General features: G+C 40.0%; 1 protein-coding gene across 2 annotated transcripts in view; it reads right to left on the bottom strand.

The window, feature by feature from the left end:
• Window positions 1-22,784, bottom strand: part of LOC122549014 (copine-3) — a 45,934-nt gene that overhangs the window by 2,994 nt on the left and 20,156 nt on the right. For both annotated transcript variants that reach the window (XM_043688135.2, XM_043688134.2), the window contains exons 5-15: window positions 19,989-20,060; window positions 19,643-19,726; window positions 18,291-18,380; window positions 16,740-16,838; window positions 11,966-12,052; window positions 4,670-4,729; window positions 3,915-4,048; window positions 3,315-3,369; window positions 3,172-3,223; window positions 2,447-2,580; window positions 464-700 (exon numbers count right to left, since the gene is read on the bottom strand). In XM_043688135.2, coding sequence (XP_043544070.1) covers window positions 464-700; window positions 2,447-2,580; window positions 3,172-3,223; window positions 3,315-3,369; window positions 3,915-4,048; window positions 4,670-4,729; window positions 11,966-12,052; window positions 16,740-16,838; window positions 18,291-18,380; window positions 19,643-19,726; window positions 19,989-20,060 — 1,104 coding nt within the window. The remainder of the gene's footprint in view (window positions 1-463; window positions 701-2,446; window positions 2,581-3,171; window positions 3,224-3,314; window positions 3,370-3,914; window positions 4,049-4,669; window positions 4,730-11,965; window positions 12,053-16,739; window positions 16,839-18,290; window positions 18,381-19,642; window positions 19,727-19,988; window positions 20,061-22,784) is intronic.

The following is a 22,784-nucleotide window of genomic DNA, read 5'->3' as shown; positions in this document are numbered from 1 at the left end:
TATTTTGATGTCATCTTATACTAGCATTTAAGAATTACCAGCTGTATTCAATTCATGACTCAAACTTTACTACATTGCCGTGATATACCACAATTACACTATCCACACAAGGTAGAAGTAGTTAGAACAAAATCCTTCCCCATTACATAGACAGGCATGCTTAAATGGACTACTTAGATACAAGCAGTTCAGATGTTTGCATCTTATATCACATCATCTATTTGTTAGAGGCATTACAAAAAAAATTTTAAGATCTGCTTCTTTCTACATCCTAAGAAATCCCAGCAGCACAGTATAGTTTTCTCAATTCATCAATTTTCAATTTTAAAATCTTAAAACCTTTGTGAATGTCATTTAAGATTTTACAAAATTTTAAAAGATTTGTCTAGTCCAATACTTGCTTATTTCAAAGCTGTGAAGCAAGATTCATAAATATAATTGGTGTACACTATTACATACTTACATTTTGAAACTTTCTAAATGGCACAAACTGGACAATATCCCGGACTGCTACTTCTCCAGTAGGTGATCTGAGAACACCATTATCACCATCCAGAAATTCCATAGTACTAAAATCTGCTCCACCAACACCAATAATAATGATGGACATCGGCAACTTAGAAGCATTCACGATGGCCTGTCTTGTTTCATCTAAATCCGTTATCACACCATCCGTGATGATCAACAGGATGAAATATTGCTGCCAAGATAATAACCCTACAATAAGTAATTTATTAAAATCACACACAGCAAATTGATTTGCTTGTTAAGATCGAACACAAAGCATAGCTTAAGGAACAGCATGGTTACAAAGATCATAAAACAGCTCGATGGAGATTTCTTCACACACCAACCACCATGTTGAAACTGATTTTATCATCTTTGATGAGCTTTGTATTTCATTTCATTTAAAATCAGATGGCACTCAAGTAATATGCTAATAGGTTCATTAGGTAACTAAATGGTAAACCAAAAGTAAAGCAGATTTACATATAATCTTCAGCCACCAAAGTTCATTCTAAATATATAAATAGAACACTAGAATAGAATAGTGAGCACTTTCAGCGATTGTCAACTACCTCAGCAGTTATGTGATGTTTGTAAAAAGCATCAAAATTGTAAAGGAGGTCAAGAGTTATTCTGGCCTCACAAATAAATGTATTGTTCCTAATGCAGAACATAGTCTCACAGACTAAAGTAAGACTATCTGAAAAATTGATGATTGATATGTAAACACACATTAGTAATTTTAGAATAGACAAAATGTAGCTATGAATAGCTAACCTAAGCAAGATGATAAATGTAGCCAAGTCCATGTGCATGATGAGATATGTAGTCAGTTCTATGGGAACACAGCTAAGTATGAAAGTTAAACAACAACCTTCACAAAGTTGAGTAATACCCTTGATGTGATAAGGGAGCAGACAAGAAGGTAAAGTAGGTAGACTTAGACAGTGTGAACAATAATAACAAAATTTCACAGGGCTAATGAGAACACATAAGGGGCATCTGCTGTATAGGCCTAGTTATTGGCAAAGATATTTAATTCAAGTGCGAAGACAATTGAAGACAAATGAATTATAAAACATTTTAGTGAAAAGTGAGAGTTAAGATTTAAAATTGTCAAACTAACTGGGATGTGGGAGAGAGCTTGGTAGACTTTATAACAAAGTGTCTCTCAACATATAGTTAAATAATATCTCTAATGACTCTACCAGGAGTCAAAGTTGTTTTTAAATTATCACCGCACAGAGCAAAAGGTTTCAAGTTCAATATATCTGCACTGGAAATTAATCCAGAATTATCCTCCAAGAAATAAGGACAAAAGCAATCATCCATTTGTTAGAGGCATAAGGATCATTCTCCTAATCATCAAGAATTGTAGGAAAATGTGTAGCCATGGACGAATGAAAATTGACCATTAGTTATGAAATAAAATACAACAAAAAATGATGGAAACACTTTGTAGGTCAGAAAGCACCTGTAAATAAAAACAGAAACACCGGAGTTCTGAAGAAGAGTCTTGCCAGATTTGAAATATTAACTCTGTTTCGCTCTTCACAGATGCTGCAAGATCTGCTCAGTTTGTCTGGCATTCCTTGTGCTTGTTTCAGATTTCCAACATCTGCAGTACCTTGCTTTTATTTCAGGTATGGAGGCTATTCCCTGTTCATACACCAGTAAGAAGCCATGTCTTCAGCAAAAGAAAAATTTTATCTAGGACCATTTGCCTTCCCAAAATTGTAATACGGTTTCAAATTTCAATCAGTCCACCCATGTCCAAAAATTTTAATCCTTTGTTATCAACAGCTTTTTAAAACCTAAACAGTTGTGTTACCACTTACCATTCCAGTTTTGCATATATGATTCTCACTGGCATAATGGTATAACGAGCTACTTCCGTTCAAAGCTGCTTTATTTCAAGTGTATATGTAAAAGCACTTACTGAAGCTTTATGCTGCTGTGCTGCTGCAGCTGCAAATCTTCCCACGTGGTTTATTATTGGAGAAAAGTTTGTGGGTCCATACAACTGAACTTGAGGAAGACAGTTGCGGTAGGCATCAGCTATCCCTTGGACCCCTACAGAATCCAAGCAGTGACGAATTTTAAATAAAGTTATTATCACCCCATATAATGCTAGATTGAGGAGAGTTACTCCATCATGCTTTATCGTGAGAGATACATTATGAGCTGATAATTACTTAACCAAAGTAACTAATCACACAGTGAAAAATGAAACGGAATACAATAATATGGAGAACAATTGAGGCTGAATCACTGAAAATAGTCTCGGCTAAGTTTGACAGATAGTTGATCCATAAGGTGGTCAGGGATATGGAGAGGTTGGCATAAAAGTGGTATTAAGGCCTTAATCAGTTCAAACATGACTTTACTAAATGGCAAAGTAAGCTTGATGCTCAAATAGCCTACTCCTGCTTCTACTTATCAAGATCTCATAATAATATACAGCAGGCTATTTATAACTTATTAGGAATTGAGTTTGTAAAATACATCCTTTCATTAGGATGCAAACATTTTGATGTGGGGGTTGCCCTTAGTAAACTACATAATGTCACAAAACACTTAAAATCTTAACTGGAACCACAGTAACCGCACTATTCCCGACCACTTCAATGAAGTTATATTACTAAATGAACAGGTGTTTCATACCTGCACAAAATGGGTTTTCAGGGTTGAAGTTAAGGGGAAACTCATGTGATACCTACAGGAAAAATGTCACTGCATGAAATGATTTGTGTACACAAATAAGGTATTTGAATACATCTTTTTTTTAATGAATGGTCCTTTGTTACCTGCCAGGCTGGAGGTAGTTTTGCACCGAATCCAAATGCTGGGAATAATTTGTCTCTGTAAATATAAAACCATAATTAGATATCTACCTGTAAATTCCTAAAGGAAAAGGTGTGATTAAGGATAAATTATTGCAGCAGCAACACGTAATAAATACTCAAGCAATTAGAAAACAGATAACTAACGGTGGTATGCAAATGATTGTATGTTAGTTTCCAAGGCAATCCTGGCCTATATGGCCATTCTACAAACTGCCTACCATTATAGCCTATGCTTTACGGATGGCAAAGACAGAGTCTAACTTTTAATGGCAATAGAAAAAAAAACTATTTAACCAGATCTTACTACTATTACAAAAGCACAGACCAATATAAAATCTTGAGCCTCACAAAACTCTGGTTGAGTGTTATATTTCCACAAAAAAGACTTTCAAAATAAATCTGACTAGCATTAGATAGGTACTGGAGACACTATTATGCCTACAGTTAGGAATATATATCATAAAGCTTTTATTTTCACATGGAAATTGAGTTTTTTAATATGGTTTTGAGGACTCATTGAAATAGAACATTAAATTCACAAAATATAAATTAAAGCATTACGTATCATAGTCTTGAATGATTATCCCAATAGACCAGATGGCCATCAGGTATTCATTAAATCCATTAGGAGCTATAAAATGTAGAGAATTGGGTGTACGTGGATCACCATTTGATGCAGTAAAGTCAATTCCAACCTGCAAATCAGAAACATGAAAACATTTGTGGAATACTATTGGAGAGAAATGTGGCATGCAGACACTTGGATTAACATCTATCTAAACAAATTGGACTTAAGTAACACAAGAACATTTATAGTCAGAACTAAGGGTGCATTCACAAATATTTCTAATATTTAAAAAATATAGAAAATGATAAATGCTTTTCTATTTAACATTAACATTGAAGAAAAAAAATGGATGTTCATTTACCGTTTGTTTTGCTGGACCAACACTGCCGTAAATCAAGATTCATGCTATATTTATTACAGATAACCTACCTTCTCTGTAAGCTTCTTGCTTGGAAGATAGCTTTACTTACAGATTAATTTTTATGACATTGTATCATACAGAAAAGAAAGTCATGGCAGAATAATGAGCTGGTCCCCAAAAGTCAGGATACTCAGAAATAAAAGACCAAAAATATAAAAGAAATTTGAAAGAAATGTAAATGCTATTCTAATAGCAGCTCATATCCTTTCAAATATCAATTGGATTTGTATATAATACTTAAATAAATTTTATTTAGAGAACTAAAACAGCCAAAGCAGTGACCGACTTTACATGGATTGATTTAATCAAAGAGGATGTTTTACTCACAATAAAGTTCAGCTGACAGCCACCCATGATGTAATCTAGAAAAGTGTACTCTTTCACAATCTGCAAATTAAACACTGTTTTAGTTCTTTCAAAAATATTGTCTTATTTCAGATTTTCTAAAGGAAGTCAGCACCATTATCGACATTTTAAGCCCCACCTCTCCCATGCACTAACAGGCAAAAAACTTACGATTAAATTTTGAAATAAAACTGGGTTTTATTAAAGTGGACACATGTTTGTTCATGTTTCCAGAAAGACAAAAGACATTTATTTATTTATGCAGCTGTGACATCTATTCATCCAATTTTCCAGTTGCAAATAATCAATACAAACTTTCCATGTATCCATTTGAGATGTAGAAGCCTGTTGTGTTAAATCCAGGTCCTATCGTAAGAAAAACAGTTAAGTGTTGGAAAAGCTTAGGTGGTCTGTCAGCACTAATACTGGGAAAAACAGAATTAACATTTCGAGTCCAGTGACTCTTTGTCAGAACATTGCCAGGACTAACCCCTACTGCTGTTAGATGCTTCTCATTTCCCCATCCCTCAAATAATAGATCTCCAGGAATCCACAGTGGTTATGTCCAATCTGATGAGATTTTGGAATTAGATGAAGCAGGAAAAATACCGATACTAGCATCAATATTAAAATAATTTAGCCATAGCGAAATGACAAGAAACCTCAGCAGGGGTAGGAAAGAAATCAAAAGACAAGAGCAAGGTAGACAACAGTGGCATACTTAAAACTCATGAAAGCCAACAAAGGAGGACATAAACAAAAACACCAGCTTTGGGTCAAATATTGGCAGCAAAAATTAAAGACAGACAAATATTAAGTACAGGAGTTTATAAAAACAGCATGTAGAATTAGAAACTATATTGAGGATTACAGTAATCAAGATTGTCATTCTGCTTATCATGGCTCTACTAATTCTTTGTTAGAGCAATCAAAATATAATCCATTGATTAGCTCTTTCCCCACAGTGTTATAGCTGTCTCTGTTTTTCCCTATAAATGAAGCAAACGGTGGTAACACTAGTCACCTAGTACTATCAATATTTAAAGTTTGTGAGAAGATTTGTAGCTCGGGTGCTCGTTGCTGTGGTTCTGTTCGCCGAGCTGGAAGTTTTTGTTGCAAACGTTTCGTCCCCTGTCTAGGTGACATCCTCAGTGCTTGGGAGCCTCCTGTGAAGTGCTTCTGTGGTGTTTCCTCTGGCATTTATAGTGGCCTGTCCCTGCCACTTCCGGTTGTCAGTTTCAGCTGTCCGCTGTAGTGGCCGGTATATTGGGTCCAGGTCGATGTGTTTGTTGATGGAGTTTGTGGCTGAGTGCCATGCTTCTAGGAATTCCCTGGCTGTTCTTTGTTTTGCTTGCCCTATGTTGCCCTTTGTGTTGTCCCATCGAATTCATATTGCTTGTCGTCTGCGTGTGTGGCTACTAGGGATAGCTGGTCGTGTCGTTTCGTGGCTAGTTGATGTTCGTGGATGTGGATCGTTAGCTGTCTTCCTGTTTGTCCTATATAGTGTTTTGTGCAGTCCTTGCATGGGATTTTGTACACTACATTAGTTTTGCTCATGAATTTGACTGGGACAACACTACCATTATAGGGCAAGCCAAACAAAGAACAGCCAGGGAATTCCTAGAAGCATGGCACTCATCCACAAACTCCATCAACAAACACATCGACCTGGACCCAATATACCGGCCACTACAGCGGACAGCTGAAACTGACAACCGGAAGCGGCAGGGAGAGGCCACTATAAATGCCGGAGAAAACACCACAGAAGCGCTTCACAGGAGGCTCCCAAGCACCGAGGATGTCACCTAGACAGGGGACGAAAATGTTTGCAACAAAAACTTCCAGCTCGGCAAACAGAACCACAGCAACTATCAATATTTCACTGTTCACAAATTCTAACGTCCCAACTCCCAAGTGTAGGGATTGTAAAGAGGTCAGGCAGGTGGACCTAATAGAATATGGGCTCCCTGACTGAGGATGTTAATCTGGTCCAATCAGGGAGCCCTAGCTGACAGGTAAAAACAGGAGTATCAGACATCCTGCTCACTCTGAGGGAGCTGGATCAGTTTCAATGACTCTCCATGTGCAAATAAAGGGTGACTTGGTAATGAGATACTGGCTTCTCTGGAGTTAGTTCAGTGGTGATGAGAGAAAAGCACACTTCTAAAGGAATTTGCTTGCAACAGTTGCCTTTGTGTTGGGGTAAGCATTTCTGGCATCATGCTGTTACTTGGGAAGCTTGAACTCCTTCGAACCTGACAAAGATTAGGCTCAGTATGTGGAAAGAATGCATGTTTTTTTTCTGGGGCAGATGAAAAGCCACGAGTAACTTTCCTGACAGCTTGTGGACCAGCAGCTTTTCCAGTTATTAGGAGCCTAACATTCCTTGAGGCACCAAATACTAAAACCTTTCAAGAGTTGATGGACTTAGTTAAGGAATATTACAATCCCAAGCTTTCTCTAATTCTATGGTGCTATCACATAGTCTTAGAGATGTACAGCGTGGAAACAGACCCTTCAGTCCAACTCGCCTATGCCGACCAGAAAGTGTTACTCAGTAATTTGAGAACCAGGGAAGTCTGTACCTGGACTTTTAATGAGATAAGATGACTGGCAGAGGCAATGTGACTTTGGTTTAATCCTTAATGAGATGATGAGACACCATTTGGTGGGATTAATGATATAACCATGCAAAAGTGACTACTAGTTGAAGTGCAACTGGACTTCAAACAGGCACTACATTTATCATTGGAAAATGTGGCAAGGGGAGCAGGTGAGTTGTAGGAGATTCTGATGGAAGTGTACATCTTTACCCGTCTGAACTTAAGGAATACCACTTGAGTGAAGGCAATTACATAGGCTCACTCAGGATCTATCCTGAACGGAGGATTTATATGCAGGGGGCTGTCCTACATAAAGTGGACATGGGCCATGCGTACTTGCAATTGCGGTTAGATGAGAGTTCTCAGAAGCATGCTACAATTAATTCCCATTGGGGTTTATACCAGCATAAGAGATTCCCATTTGGAGGTATCATCCAAATGCCTTGGCATTTTTCAGTAAACGATGCAGAACAGTTTACAAGGTCTACCCAGATTGCCATTTATCTAGATGACATGCTAATTCCAGGGAAGAAATAAGGAACACTTGGAGAACTTGGGACATAATCCTTTGACCTTAGTTTCTCCCAGACAGGCATACAAGTGAAAAATGTGTGATCCAGGCAACCCAAGTGATTTACTTGGGCTATGGAATCAACAAGATTGGGTATATTTGTTGAAAGATAAGGTAAGGGCGATCAAAGATGCCCTGGTTCCCATTCTGTACCGATCTTAGGTCTTTATTTTGGCTAAGAAACGATATGGAAAGTTCATGCATAACCTTACATCTAACCTGGCACCTATGCATCGACTCTTAAAGGGGTCAACCTTGTAAATGGTTTTGCAACCACTTCTCTAAGAGCTCCGACTTGAAGAAACACTTATCATCTCTAAGATTATGGCACTGTGATCCCCAAGTGAAATCTGGTTTGGCATGTGATACCTCCCTATACAGCATCAAGATAACATTAGCTCAAAGGTGACCCAATGGAGAGGAAGGCCCAATAGCATATACATCCAGAACTCTGGCTAATGTAGAGTGTAAATACGCCCAGATAGAAAAGGAAGGTGTGGCGGTCATAGTCGGAGTCAGGAAGTTCCACCAATACCTTTAAAGACATAAATTTGTAATAATAATAAACCATTAACTACTGCTTGGCCTACTTAAAGAGGACAAGGTAGTGCCACTTATAGCTTCTGGCCGAATTCAGCGATGGGCTCTAATGCGGAGTACACATAATTACAGTTTGGAACACCATTCGGGAGACAAGTAGCAAATGCAGATGCATTGAGCCACCTCCCACTGGCAGATACACCATGGGTGGTACCACCACTGGAAGAGTCTGTAATGGTTTTAAATTTCCAGTCACAGCTGACAATGTCAGATTTCGGATGCAGAAAGATCTAGTCCTTGAAAAACTGAAACAGCTAGTGGTGCTGGGGCAAACCAAAGGCTGTCACAACCAGAATTGAAACCATTTTGGACCCAGAGAGATCAGATCATACAGCATACTATTATGAAGCATGATTGTCCTGAGCAAAGGTTGCTGCCAGACGCTGACTGAACTCCACCAGGGGTTTCCAAAATGAAGATGTGGGCGAGAAGTTATGTCTGGATTGGATGCAGACATAGCTGCGTTGGTGGGGCAGTGTCCAGAGTGTCAACAAGGGCCAGTTAAACCCTGGACTCGGTTACATGTCGACTATGCAGATCCTTTCATGGGCTCAATGTTCTTAGCCATTGTGGACACCCCTCAAAAGTTGATGGATGTGCATAGAACTCATTCATCAAACATGGGGAGGATGAAAAATCTAAGCAGATCTTTTGCAATACACGGACACGGAAGTGTCAGTCACAGATAATGGGCCATCGTTTACCAGCTGGGAATTTGAGTATTTTCTGAAGTCATATTGTATTCATCATACAAGGACAGCTCCTTACCATCCATCATCCAATGGTCGGGCAGAATGAGCAGTCCAAACTTTGAAGGCAAGCTTAAAGAAACAACTTAAAGCTTCACTAGATAACAAACTCTCCTGGTTCTTATTTGATTATAAGACTACCCTTTGTGCAACTCCAGCAGAGTTGCCAACGGGGAGAAGCCTCTGCACCAGATTAATGCTGAACTTGTCAAACCTTGGGGGAAAGGTGAATCAGCATCAGGAACACCGATGCTGAAAATAAGAATCTGCTAAATGAGAGTGTTTACTTCAAGGGATGCAGTTTGGTGTAGGAGAGAGTTATGGTTGATGTGAGGTCAGGTCCAGTGACATATAAAGTTCAGGTGGGTGCTTCAGTCCTGAACAAGCACATGGACCATATGAAAGCTGCAAACTTGCAAATGGTGTGGAAGCTAAATGTGCCTCTTTAGCTCATCTACTGCCTTTCCAAATGTTCCAGATCTGTGGGTTCTCCCCATCGGTTAGGCGTTGAGATACCTCGTAATCTGAGATGGACATAGATGTTGCTACCTTGATCCCTTCTGCCTGAAGAAGAGAATGAATTCCATTCGAAACGCTCCAGGTGCAGAAGGCGTGCTGCAGCGTGTTGCACATCATGTGTATCAGAGGCAATGTTGGATGAACCTGATCCGGTGCTAAAATGCCCCAGGAGAAGGTATATATTTACAAAAAAGAAGAACCAGCCTGTCTTTGACTCAGAGGGTTATAATGATTGTAACGAGATCAGCCAGGTATACCTCATAGAATGAGCTCCTGATTGGGGCTGTTAATCTGGTCCCATCAGAGAGCTCTGGCTGACAGATGTCAGTTATCCTGTTCACTCAGAGGTAGCTCTGAAGGAGCAGGATCAATGCTAAGGACTCTCTTACATGCAAATAAAGGATGACTTAATGATGGGATACTGGCCTTTGTATTTTAATTCTAGCCTTACATCATAGAATATTTCCCAAAATTTCAAATCTTTTTCTCTGATAATTTAGCAGCAAAACAAGTTATCAGTCTCTAAAATACTTTCTCTGTATTTGAAGTCAAACAACACAGAACAATTAGTTCATTAAATTCAGCACCATTTTCTCTGGCACAAACTGAAGTCACAAAGCAAACTGCTGCGTGGCAGGGATTGTCACTTTAACAGCTGCAGCATGAGAGGGGAAACTCTGTTTTCTCCAAGCATTTCATGCATTACTCCTGTCACTGCTACACACTGTCCTATTGTAAAACTCAGCTTCAAAAAGATGGAACTGTAAAACAAACTTTTAATTTCTTTTTAAACATCACAAAAATCTATTTCCAGAGTCATGTACCAGGAAGAATGGGGATGCAGTGGATGAGAAACTGAATGATTGGAGAATGAGCCACAGATTATAGATCGAGTTCTGAATAGGTGAGAGGCCTGACAGTAGTTGCAGATGTGTAGCCATTGGCTCAAAATTTTAACAGGGAAACAGTGACAGAAGTCAATGGTTAGGGAGGCAGGACAAAGTTCAAAAGATCAAAGGGGCAGAAATGAGCCTTGTCCCAAATCTGAACAGGACAGTCAACAGGAGAGCTCCACATTTAAACATCAGCAGTAGCTGAGCTTTTTGGGGACAATTTTTCTCATGTTTCTTAGAGCTATATCTAGGGACCCAGGTTGAACTGTATGGTGATTTTGGAGAGATCATCATGTAGAAAATGTTGGCATTTGCACATGTCCCCTCATGGTCCTTCAACTCATCATCTTGTTGTCATGCCACCTTTTGTCTTTCTTTTGATCTTACATTTTGTTCTCCACTCTTCTTGTCTCTTTCTTTCCTGTCTTCCCCTCTACTGGCAAATATTTTCTCCACTTCCCTTCTCTAGTCACTGTCGCAATCCAATATCTCCTTATAGCTCCTCGGCCCAACTCACTACTTGCATCAGTCAACCCTCACAACAGGCCTATGGCACCTGCTTCAGTGGTTTGTAGTTGTGAGACAGCAATTCAGTTTTTAAAACAGGGAACACATTGGTTTGGTGGAAATACCACTGGACTAGTAATCCACATGCCCAGACTAATGCACTGAGGTCCTGGGATCAATTGTTACCTTGGTAGCTGGTAGATTTTAAATTCAGTTAAAAATATCTGAAATTAAAAAGCTCAATAATAATGCCATGAAATTATCAGCAATTGTGATTTTAAAAATTGTTCACTAATGTTGTTTAGTGAAGGAACTCTGCCAAGCCTACCTGGTTTGGCCTGCATGTGACTCCAGATCCAATATGGGTGACTCTTAATTGCCCTCTGAACAAGCCACTCTATTCAAGAGTAATTCAGCATGGGCAACAGTGCTGGCCTTGCCAGCAATGCTCCACAACTTGGGAAAGAATAAAGAATAAAAGTGCATATAATGTATTTGCCAAATAGACTGGTTGCTGGCATAAAAAAATAAGCTGCTGACTCAATGCTGCAGAATTTATGAAGGTACAGCAACAAGAAACAGAGCTAGTGAGGTCAGTGGCACTGCTGGGATTAAAACTGGAAAGTAAGCAGCAGCTGAGACTTCAAGCATAAACTAGCAAACTGAGAATAATGGGAGTGACACAATAGAGTGTAAGAAAGGAGAGAGATAGCAAGAGAATGACAGAGACAATGAAACAAATTAATTGAACAGATGAGAAAGAAACTAAACTAAAACAAATCTTTATTATAGTCAGAATAAAACAACTCAATTAATTAAGGATCAATATTTCTTACCTGGCATAATTTAAAACTCACTATTCCTGAGTTTTTGTAATTTTTCTTTTTCTGTTTCTTCTTTGGATTAATACACTCAAATTCTGCCTATGAAAAAAACACCATGAGCTTTGTGACTGTAAATCATAACATGAAAATACAATGCATTATGATAAATTATAAAGCTTTATGATCAAACACTAAGTTCAAATTATCATTCAGTAAGACTACAACAGCAGCATTAGGCCATTCAGCCCATTGAATCTGTTCCACCTGTCAATCACGGCCAATATGTTTCTTAACTCCATTCCCCCTCTAACCCTTGGTCCCTTTTCTAATCAAGATTCTATTTACCTCTGTCTTAAATACTTCCAATGACTTGACCTCCACACCCTTCTGTAGAAATCAGTTCCACAGATTAACTGGCCTCTAGACGAAGGCATTCCTCTTCATCTCAGTTCTAAAGGGTCTTCTCACTCTGAGACTGTGCCCTTGGCTCCTCGTCTCTCCTATTTGTGAAAAAGTCTTCTCCATGTCTATTCAAACGTCTTGGTATTCTGTAAGTTTCAATCGGCTCTCCCTCATCCTAAATGCCATCGAGTACACACCCAGAGTCCTCAACTGTTCCTCATATGACAAACCCTTCATTTCCAAGATAATTCTTGTAAACCTTCTCTAGACGCCCTCCAATGTCTGCACATCCTTCCTTAGATATGGGGCTCAATATTGCTCACAATATTCCAAATGCGGCCCAACAGTGCCTCCAGCAGTACATCTTTACTCTAGATTTAGATTTTATTGTCACATGTACTTGAACACAGGAGCACATTCTCTGGCACCATCTTAGTATACAAAAGACAGGATTCCAAAACAGTAGCAGAAATAAAAGAAAAGGAAATATACCCCTCCTCCACCGTGACTTCTCACTGCCAGAAAGATCTCAACCTGCAAACACGCAGGTATCCTGAGTTCCCACACACGCCGCTACAACACCATTACCTCTGCCGTCAAGTACCTGGGGCCCAGCCACAGTCTGGAGCCGCACCCCTGCTGTTGTGTCACCATTCTTCAGCCTCCAGCAGCATCATTGTCATGAGTGCATGGGATAGTGCCTCCTTCTGGCTCACACTGTTGCTGATATCACCCCCTCCCCGCCACCTAACCCCCTCCCCCCCCGCCCCCTGCAACCCCCCCACGTACACCACCTTCTCTCCATTCCCATGTCCCCACTCCCCCCACCACCACCACCCAGGCCTACCCCTCTTGAAATGAATGCTAACATTACACCTTCCTTCCTAAGTGCCATCTGAAACTGCATGTTACCTTAAGAGCATCCTGAACTAGGACACCCTAGTCTCTTTGCGCTTCAGATTTCTGAAGCTTTTCCCCATTTTAAAAAATAATCTATGCCTCTAACCTGGATTATATAAGAACAGATCCAGGCAAATACAATGACAATCCTGAAAAACAGCGTAGTCTGTGGTCAACCATGTCAAACACTGCAGACCGGTTGATAACAATGAAGGATACTTTACCATGGCCACAGTTCCATGAGCAGTAATTTGTGACTTTTATAAAGTAAATTTCAGTCCTAGAAGCCTATTGAGGGAATTGAAATATAGAGCTGTAATAAAGTTGGGCACCAATTTGGTAATGAATGATACTTTCAAGCAAATCCAGCAAGGTCTCAGAGGTAGGAGTTGAGGCTGGGTTTTTTTTTTAAATGGGAGCCTTTGAGACTTTACACCAAATTTGAACATAAGTGAGACAGTGTCTGAGTAGAAGGATCTATTAACACTATTAGCTATGCCAGGGGCCAGTATGGGAAGATGGATGATCAGCAATTTAGTGGGAAGATAATCAAAGGAGCAGGTGGTGGGTGCTATGGACACAGGATGACCACTTGTTCTCGACTTTCCAGGATTGTTGCAGAATTTTCCTTGATGGGTGTGTCCAGGCTTGCCATGTGTCCTCAGATTCTGCCCAGTGTCTTCATTTGTGCACAGTGCACACAGCCACACATGAACAGCAGCAGTGATAGCATCATGTCTCCCCTGTCTAACTCTTACGAAAAACCCTCCAAACTTCCATCTGTCGACACCTCCCAACCCTCTCAAAACATCCCACCAGACCTAGCAGGACACAAACCTGCCTCCACTTCTTCGATTCTGCCAACAACCCTGCACCCCAGCCCTCCAGTTTTACCTGCAGCCTTGCAAAATGTACCTATTCTTTCCCCTCCAGAGTTGGTCACCCTGTATGTATGAGAGGAAATACACAGAGAATGAAGCAAGTTCAGGGGCAACCTTAGGAGAAGCTTGGATCAGCGACCAAGGAGAAGAAAGAAAATGAAGAAATCAAACAGCTTCTGTAGAGGATATGCACATTTACATGAATGCATTTCTTACTCATCTTGCTCACTAATATACCAGCAGCTAATTCAACAATGTTAATAATGGCAGTGAAGAATATGTAGTCAAAATTCTGGTGTTATTCTTTTCCACACAACATACAGAACTAATTGCCACATCTACAGTATATCATCAACCGTAAATAAAAATCAGATCTGATCAACAGAATGATTACAGTTACATATAATGCCATTTGTGGCTATAATAATGTAGAACTATCAGAGTAAATTACTAAAATACTAGATCAATGTACAGACAGTATCAGCAGGACAGATTTCTCACCCACAATTTCACAGTCCACACTCACAGCAGTCGAGCTAAATCACATGCAAGTACTCAAAAAAACATTGTTATTGAAATACTTCACTGAATGCACCATTATTTCTTTTGTCCTTTAACCTGCCACTATTTGACTGCATCTACTAAGAACTACATTTATACTGATGCTGTTCAGATGTATACTGTCTTTACTTTCAGAGAACAAATTGCATCGTTGATGTTTACAATTCTCAATGTTTACAATCAATCTCTTGGCTTTTAGCTGAGGCATCAGTGGGGCCCAATTACTGAATGGACCCCGTTATTCTTCAACTCAAGGACCTTACATGATGGTCTTGCCCCACCACACTTTGGCGGCAGCTGCCCAAGCTTCAGCGCATCCCTCAGCACACCTAGACCTTGAAATGTGTCAGTCTGAACACTCAGGCAGGCTCAATTCCTTCAACTGGAAGACCAGCAAGTTTTGGGCAGATCAAAGAGCGCCTTTCACCGAGTGGATGGTCCTGCAGGCATAGTTGATGTTCATCTCAGTGTGCTTCCTGGGGAACAGACCGTAGAGCAAGGCGTCCCACGTCATGGAGCTTCTCAGAACGAACCTCGACACAAACCACTGCATCTTTCTCCAGACATCCTTTGCGTAGGCACATTCCAGAAGGAGATGTGTAACAGTCTAGTCCCCTCCACGGCCGCTTTGAGGACAGTTTATGGTGGCGCAGCGAGTCCAGGCATGCATAAAGGATCTCTCAGTGAGGGGCCCTTCTCACCACCAGCCAAGCGATGTCCAGGTGCTTGTTTGAAAGTTTTGGCGAGGAGGCATTTTGCCAAATGGCTTTGACAGTCTGCCCAGGGAACCGTTAGACAGGGTACCTCTCCTTTTCGTGAAGGGTCTCAAGGACACTGTGCTGACCTCTTCCTGATGAACTTGTGGTCAAAAGGTGTTTTTCTTCACAAGTTTCTCCATGAAGCACAGGTGATATGGAACAGTCCAACTACTTGGAGCGTTCCGCAGCAGGGAGGGAAGGCCCATTTTTCGCAAGACCTGGGATAGGTAGAACTTCAGTACCTAATGACACTTGGTGTTTACATACTGGGCATCGCGCATGCAAACAAATTAGCAACTTTGTGAAAATTTAAACATTTATCAAAAATGTGATTTTGTTACATGTTGCAACAAATTTCATCAGCTATAATTCAGGGTAGCACAGTGGTTAGCACTGTTGTGCCATTGCTTTGGATGACTGTCTGCGTAGAGTTTGCACACTCTTCCCATATCTGCTTGGGTTTCTGCTGAGTGCTCTGGTTTCCTTCCACTGTCCAAAGATGTGCAGGCAAAGTGAATTGGCCATGCTAAATTGCCCTATGCAGGGATGTGCAGGCTAGGCGGATTAGCAACAGTAAATGCAGGGGTTACAGGGGTAGGGGTGGGATGCTCTTCAGAGGGCCTATCTGTTCCATAGGGATTCTACGAATTCCATAAAATCATAGTCAACATGGGTATATTCAACATTTAAAATTATTTGGGAATTTAGGCACTATTAAAATATAAGCATTAGAGCAAAATAGAATGTGTCTAACATCTTTATGTATCTAGTGGAAATCCCTACTTGCAAACAGAAACTGTGCCAGTATATCTAATTTTCTTGACTTAATCTTGAAAAATGGGATGTACTTCAATATTTAAATTACATTCCTGATTGGAAAAGTTCTCTGGTAAATGTACCAAGTCTTAAAGTTACTCCTTTAGGGCGTTATAGTTTCAAATGTATCTACAGAGATATTGCAATTTTATAGCTGAACAGAAATAACAAAAATAAATGGACCTCAACTACAAGATATTTACTAATAAATCTAGAATACTTCAGAAAAAATGTATTTACTTCAGGGGTGGTTAGAACACGGAAACTCACGACTACAGGAAGTGGTTGAGGTAAATGCAGATTAATGCTTTCAAAAGGAAATCAGACGAGTATGTGTGAGAAAAGGAATGTAAAATGTTGAGATTAACTAGATGGACTGGGAGGAGACAAATGGTGAGCAGAGGCTTGTGGTTGAGTGAATGCTATTTCTAATGCTATACATTCTTACAATTTTATTCACAAACCTACCGGTGAATAGTAGGATGCTCCCAGTAGTTTAGTCATATTAGTCTCAAATATACCAATTAGATCATGTGAGCCATCATTGTCATAGTCATAACAATCCACCTGAAAAAGATTAAAATCACATTTTGTTGAAAGCCGTAAAATTGCTATTTTCAAGTTACCACACTCTGCTATCTTTTAATTGTTAGTATTAAACAGCCTATCGCCATTGATAAGTGCAACTTTCCTCCATGCATTCCCCTCTTGTTGAAGCATTGGTTTTGTATAATTCTCAGTGCAAAATTGCAAAAGCTTTGAGCAACTTGGCAAGCTGCAGGATAAATCATTATTGTTAAGTATTGAAACTATCAGATAGGTAAAAGCTGGTATCTTAGGTGCAACTTCATTCAAATGATAAGTTTTTCAGAAGTAATAGATTTGATCTATTGGTTAGATTTTATGCAAATTGGTCACGAAGTGTCATCAGCATTTGGAACTTGAGCACCTAAAACAATCTTATTCACATGTATCAGTATTGCTGATGTATTAAGAATGATAAGAATAGATGGCTGTACCAGTATTCACTTGGACACATTTGTTAATGTGTTTTCTTTTATTTAATTTTGAGGCATCACTAGCCAGGCCAGCATTTATTATCTGCCCCTAGTTGCTCTTAAAGTGATGGTGAGCTATCTTCTTGAATCATTGCAGTCCACGGGCTGTTGGTATACATCCAAGTCAAGACTGTAAGTGGGTTTGAGAGGAACTTGCAGGTATTGGTGTTCTGCCGCCCTTTCCTTCTAGCTGAAAGTAGTTGTGGGCTTGGAAAGTATTGCCTAAGGATCTTTGGTGAATTTCTGCAGTGCACTGTGTAGACAGTATCAGTGATGTAAGGAGTGGATGTTTGCAATGCCAATTAAGCAGGCCGTTTTGTTCCCGCTGGTGTCAAGCTTCGAGTGTTGTTGGAGCTGTGCCCATTCAGTGGCGACTATTCCATCATACTCCTGACTTGTATCTTGTAGATGGTGAACAGGATGTGGGGAGGCAGATGGTGAGATACTTGCTGCAATATTCCTAGCCTCTAACCTTCCGGTCTTCTAAGCTGTATTTATAGAGCGAGTCAAATTGAGTTTCTGGTCAATGGCAACTTGCAGGATGTTGCTAGTGGGGAACTCAGTGACGATAACACCATTGAATGTCAAGAAGTGGTAGTTAAATTGTCTCTTTTGGAGTTGGTCATTGCCTGTCATTTGTATGGCATGATGTTACTTGCCACTTGTCAGTCCAAATCTGGACATTGTCCAGATCTTGTTGCATCTGAACATGGACTGCTTTAGTATCCGAGAATTCAGGAATGATGCTCATTGGCGAACATCCTCACTTCTGACCTTATGATGGAGAGAAGGTTAATCAAGAAGCAGCTGAAGATGGTTGGATCTAGATACTATCCTGAGGAAATTATCACTTATATAAGACAATTAAATATACTAATTTTTTTTTAGAAGAAGTCAATATTCTTAAGAAAATGTGGCAAGTTTTTATTTCCGCTTCAATATACAGAAAAATGTAAAGTACCTTGATAGACCTCTCTAAGTCCCCATTACACAGAGACCGCAGAGGAATTCTAAAAGGTTTCCAACTTGGATTCAGGTTATTCTTTATTACCTGAAAAATAAGGTAGAAAATACAATAAGATAATATCACAAAAGTATTGCTTTAATTTTTTTAAAAAATCTCTCATAATCTCTTGTGGGATTCACATTACAGAAAAGACGCAAACACATTGAAGACAGTGCGGAAGCGATTTACAAGATCAGTTCCAGAATTGAGAAACTTCAATGAAGAGAATAGCTTGAAGAAGTAGGGGCTGTTCTCCCCGGAGAGAAGACAATTAACAGAAGATCTGATAAAGGTTTTCAAAGTATGGATAGGGCTAGATAGAGTAGATAGGGAGAAGCTGTTCCCACTCTTAAAAGAGAAGAAGAATGACAGGGAATAGATTTAAAGTGATGTGCAAACAAAGCAATGGTAATGTGAGGAAAAACCTTTTTCACATTGAGAGTACTCAAGGTGTGGAATGCACTGTCTGTACATATGGAGGGAGCAAGTTCAATTGAGGCCTTTGAGAGGGCATTGGATGATCATTTAGATAGAAGTGGTGTGCAGGGATATGGGAAGAGGCAGGTGATCAGTACTAGGTAATCAAATCCATGCTGTAACAATGGGCTGAATGGCTTCCTTCTATGCCATTACAATTCTGAGAGATTTGTACAGGAGTTCAATCAGATTTCTTCATTGATTTTGTGCAAACAGGTTTACACACACTGGTGTATGATCTATCCCTGGAATAAAGCTTATTAAAGAATATATTTTATCTGAAATAATGTTATCACATTTATTGCTATCATGAATATGATTTCTGGTTGAAAAGTGAAATGCTAAAAACATGAAACTACAATTTTCTTTTAAAGTCTTAAACTACCACTTGAAATGATCAACTCTAGTTTTGCATTGTCACAGTTCACGAATACTAACAATGAACACAGGTGTTTGGTTTGACTGGTCTCATGTTTCAGTAAATTTATAGATTTGAGGAGCAGAATCCTAATTTGTCAGAGATATTACCACAATAATTGAAAAATAATATTTGATCTTTATACAATAGCTATCACTTGATTTTAAAAGCTGTATTTTTTCCAATACAACGTGCTGTTTTATTGAATGACACTATTGCAGTTTCATTTGAAAAGATCAGTGAATTTGTTTAAGTGAGTGACCTCTTACTTTTAAGCAGTAACCACAAGTTCTTGATCCTCCCATCCTCTCCAGATTCAACAAGTTAGTTAAAATGACTTGCTTGTAGACAATAGTTCATTAGAAACAAGAGCTAACATGTTTGCATTAGCTCTTCAAATTGTAACTCTCACCTCTGTTCGATGCACCATTTGCCATCTTCCATCTTCAGTTTGTTTGTAGAATTCTAAATATGGATCTGACTTCCCGAAGAAATCCTAATCACCACCAGCACAAGTGTTATACAATGGAACAAATGTTATTACCAAATTGAAGATCTGAACTGACAATCACTGAACAAATAATACTCTTCATAAATCCCAGAAGTAAAAAGCTAAACTTATAATAGTGCTAATCTGAAACAAATGACGGAAAGAGTGTCAATAGAAGGGTTCTACCAATATCATTGGTGAATCTTCTGTCTTTCCTTAAAGGACCAAGTGCTTATTTTTAATTTCTACATATATATAAAAAACCAACCTTATTATCCAGAGACCGTGCTTGAGCTTCAAAGTTTACCACCCGGCTATCTTTCACTTCTTCTGCAAAAATCTTAGGTATGAAAATAAAGAACAGAATGCAAACCAATTAACAACAAAATGATCAGATAGAAGCGATGAGGAATTTGCAACAGCAACAGTATGTGATGGATGGCAGTTACAGGAAGGGGGGAAAGTCTCAGATACAGTCACATAGATGGGTTAACTCCAGGAAGGGTGAGAGAGGTAGGCAGCTAGTGCAGGAGTCTTTTGTGGATATACCCATTGTTTTGGAAAATGTAGGGGGTGATGGATTCTCAGGGAAACGTAGCACAAACAGCCAAGTTTCTGGTATTGAGACTGGCTCTAATGCAGCGAGGGGTACGTCGGGTTCCAAGAGATCAATTGTGTTAGGGGATTCTGTAGTCAGAGGTACAGACAGACGTTTCTGTGGCCAGCTGAGAAAAAGCAGAATGGTGTGTTGTTCCCCTGGTGCCAGGATCAAGGATGTCTCAGAGAGGGTGCAGAATGTTCTCACTGGGGAGAGGGGCCAGTAGGAGGTCATTGTCCACATTGGAACCAATGGCATTGGAAGGGAAAAGGTTGAGATTCTGAAGGAGATTACAGAGAGTTAGGCAGAAATTTAAAAAGGAGGTCCTCAAGGGTAGTAATATTTGGTTTACTCACAGTGCTAAGAGCTAGTGAGGGCAGGAATAGGAGGAGAGAGCAGATGAATGCATGGCCGAGGAGCTGATGTATGGGAGAAGGATTCACATTTTTGGATCATTGGAATCTCTTTTGGGGTAGAAGTGACCTGTACAAGAAGGACGGATTGCACCTAAATTGGAAGGGGACTAATATACTGGCAGGGAAATTTGCTAGAACTGCTTGGGAGGATTTAAACTAGTAAGGTGGGGTGGGGGGTGGGACCCTGGGAGATAGTGAGGAAAGAGATCAGTCTGAGACGGGTACAGCTGAGAACAGAAGTGAGTCAAACAGTCAGGGCAGGCAGGGACAAGGTAGGACTAAAAAATTAAACTGCATTTATTTCAATGCAAGGGGCCTAACAGGGAAGGCAGATGAACTCGGGGCATGGTTAGGAACATGGGACTGGGATATCATAGCAATTATGGAAACATGGCTCAGGGATGGGCAGGATTGGCAGCTTAATGTTCCAGGATACAAATGCTACAGGAAGGATAGAAAGGGAGGCAAGAGAGGAGGGGGAGTGGCATTTTTGATAAGGGATAGCATTACAGCTGTCCTGAGGGAGGATATTCCTGGAAATACATCCAGAGAAGTTATTTGGGTGGAACTGAGAAATAAGAAAGGGATGATCACATTATTGGGATTGTATTATAGACCCCCCAATAGTCAGAGCTGACAGATCTCAGCTATCTGTAAGAATAATAGGGTAGTTATGGCAGGGGATTTTAACTTTCCAAACATAGACTGGGACGGCCATAGTGTTAAAGGTTTAGATGGAGAGGAATTTCTTAAGTGTGTACAAGACCATTTTCTGATTCATTATGTGGATGTACCTACTAGAGAAGGTGCTAAACCTGACCTACTCTTGGGAAATAAGGCAGGGCAGGTGACTGAGGTGTCAGTGGGGGAGCACTTTGAGGCCAGCGACCATAATTCTATTCGTTTTAAAATAGTGATGGAAAAGGATAGACCAGATCTAAAAGTTGAAGTTCTAAATTGGAGAAAGGCCAATTTTGACGGTATTAGGCAAGAAATTTCAAAAGTTGATTGGAGGCAGATGTTCGCAGGTAAAGGGATGGCTGGAAAATGGGAAGCCTTCAGAAATAAGATAACAAGAATCCAGAGAAAGTATATTCGTGTTAGGCTGAAAAGAAAGGCTGGTAAATATAGGGAATGCTGGGTGGCGAAAGAAATTGAGGGTTTGGTTAAGAAAAAGAAGGAAGCATATGTCAGGTGTACAGGATAGATCGAGTGAATCCTTAGAAGAGTATAAAGTAGGAGTATACTTAAGAGGGAAATCAGGAGGGCAAAACGGGGACATTAGATAGCTTTGGCAAATAGAATTAAGGAGAATCCAAAGGGATTTTACAAATATACTAAGGACAAAAGGGTAACTAGGGAGAGAATAGGGCCCCTCAAAGATCAGCAAGGCGGCCTTTGTGTGGAGCCACAAAAAATGGGGGAGATACTAAATGAATATTTTGCATCAGTATTTACTGTGGAAAAGGATATGGAAGATATAGACAGTAGGGAAATAGACGGTGACACCTTGCAAAATGTCCAGATTACAGAGGAGGAAGTGCTGGATGTCTTGAAACAGTTAAAGGTGGATAAATCCCCAGGACCTCATCAGGTGTACCCGAGAACTCTGTGGGAAGCTAGAGAAGTGATTGCTGGGCCTCTTGCTGAGATATTTGTATCATCGATAGTCACAGGTGTGGTGACGGAAGACTGGAGGTTGACAAACGTGGTGCCATCGTTTAAGAAGGGCGGTAAAGACAAGCGAGGGAACCATAGACCGGTGAGCCTGACCTCAGTGGTGGCCAAGTTGTTGGAGGGAGTCCTGAGGGACTGGATGTACATGTATTTGGAAAGGCAAGGACTGATTCAGGATAGTCAACATGGCTTTGTGCATGGGAAATCATGTCTCACAAACTTGATTGAGTTTTTTGAAGAAGTAACAAAGAAGACTGGTGAGGACAGAGCAGTAGATGTGATCTATATGGACTTCAGTAAGGCGTTCAACAAGGTTCCCCATGGGAGACTGATTAGCACGGTTAGATCTCATGGAATACAGGGAGAACTAGCC

The sequence above is a fragment of the Chiloscyllium plagiosum genome, unplaced genomic scaffold, assembly GCF_037043375.1.
Source record: "Chiloscyllium plagiosum isolate Xiang-an unplaced genomic scaffold, Cpla_swu_hap1 HiC_scaffold_4, whole genome shotgun sequence".
Lineage (NCBI taxonomy): Eukaryota > Metazoa > Chordata > Chondrichthyes > Orectolobiformes > Hemiscylliidae > Chiloscyllium > Chiloscyllium plagiosum.
The sequence above is the reverse complement of the archived record's forward strand: the minus strand, read 5'-3'. Positions and strand labels throughout refer to the sequence as shown.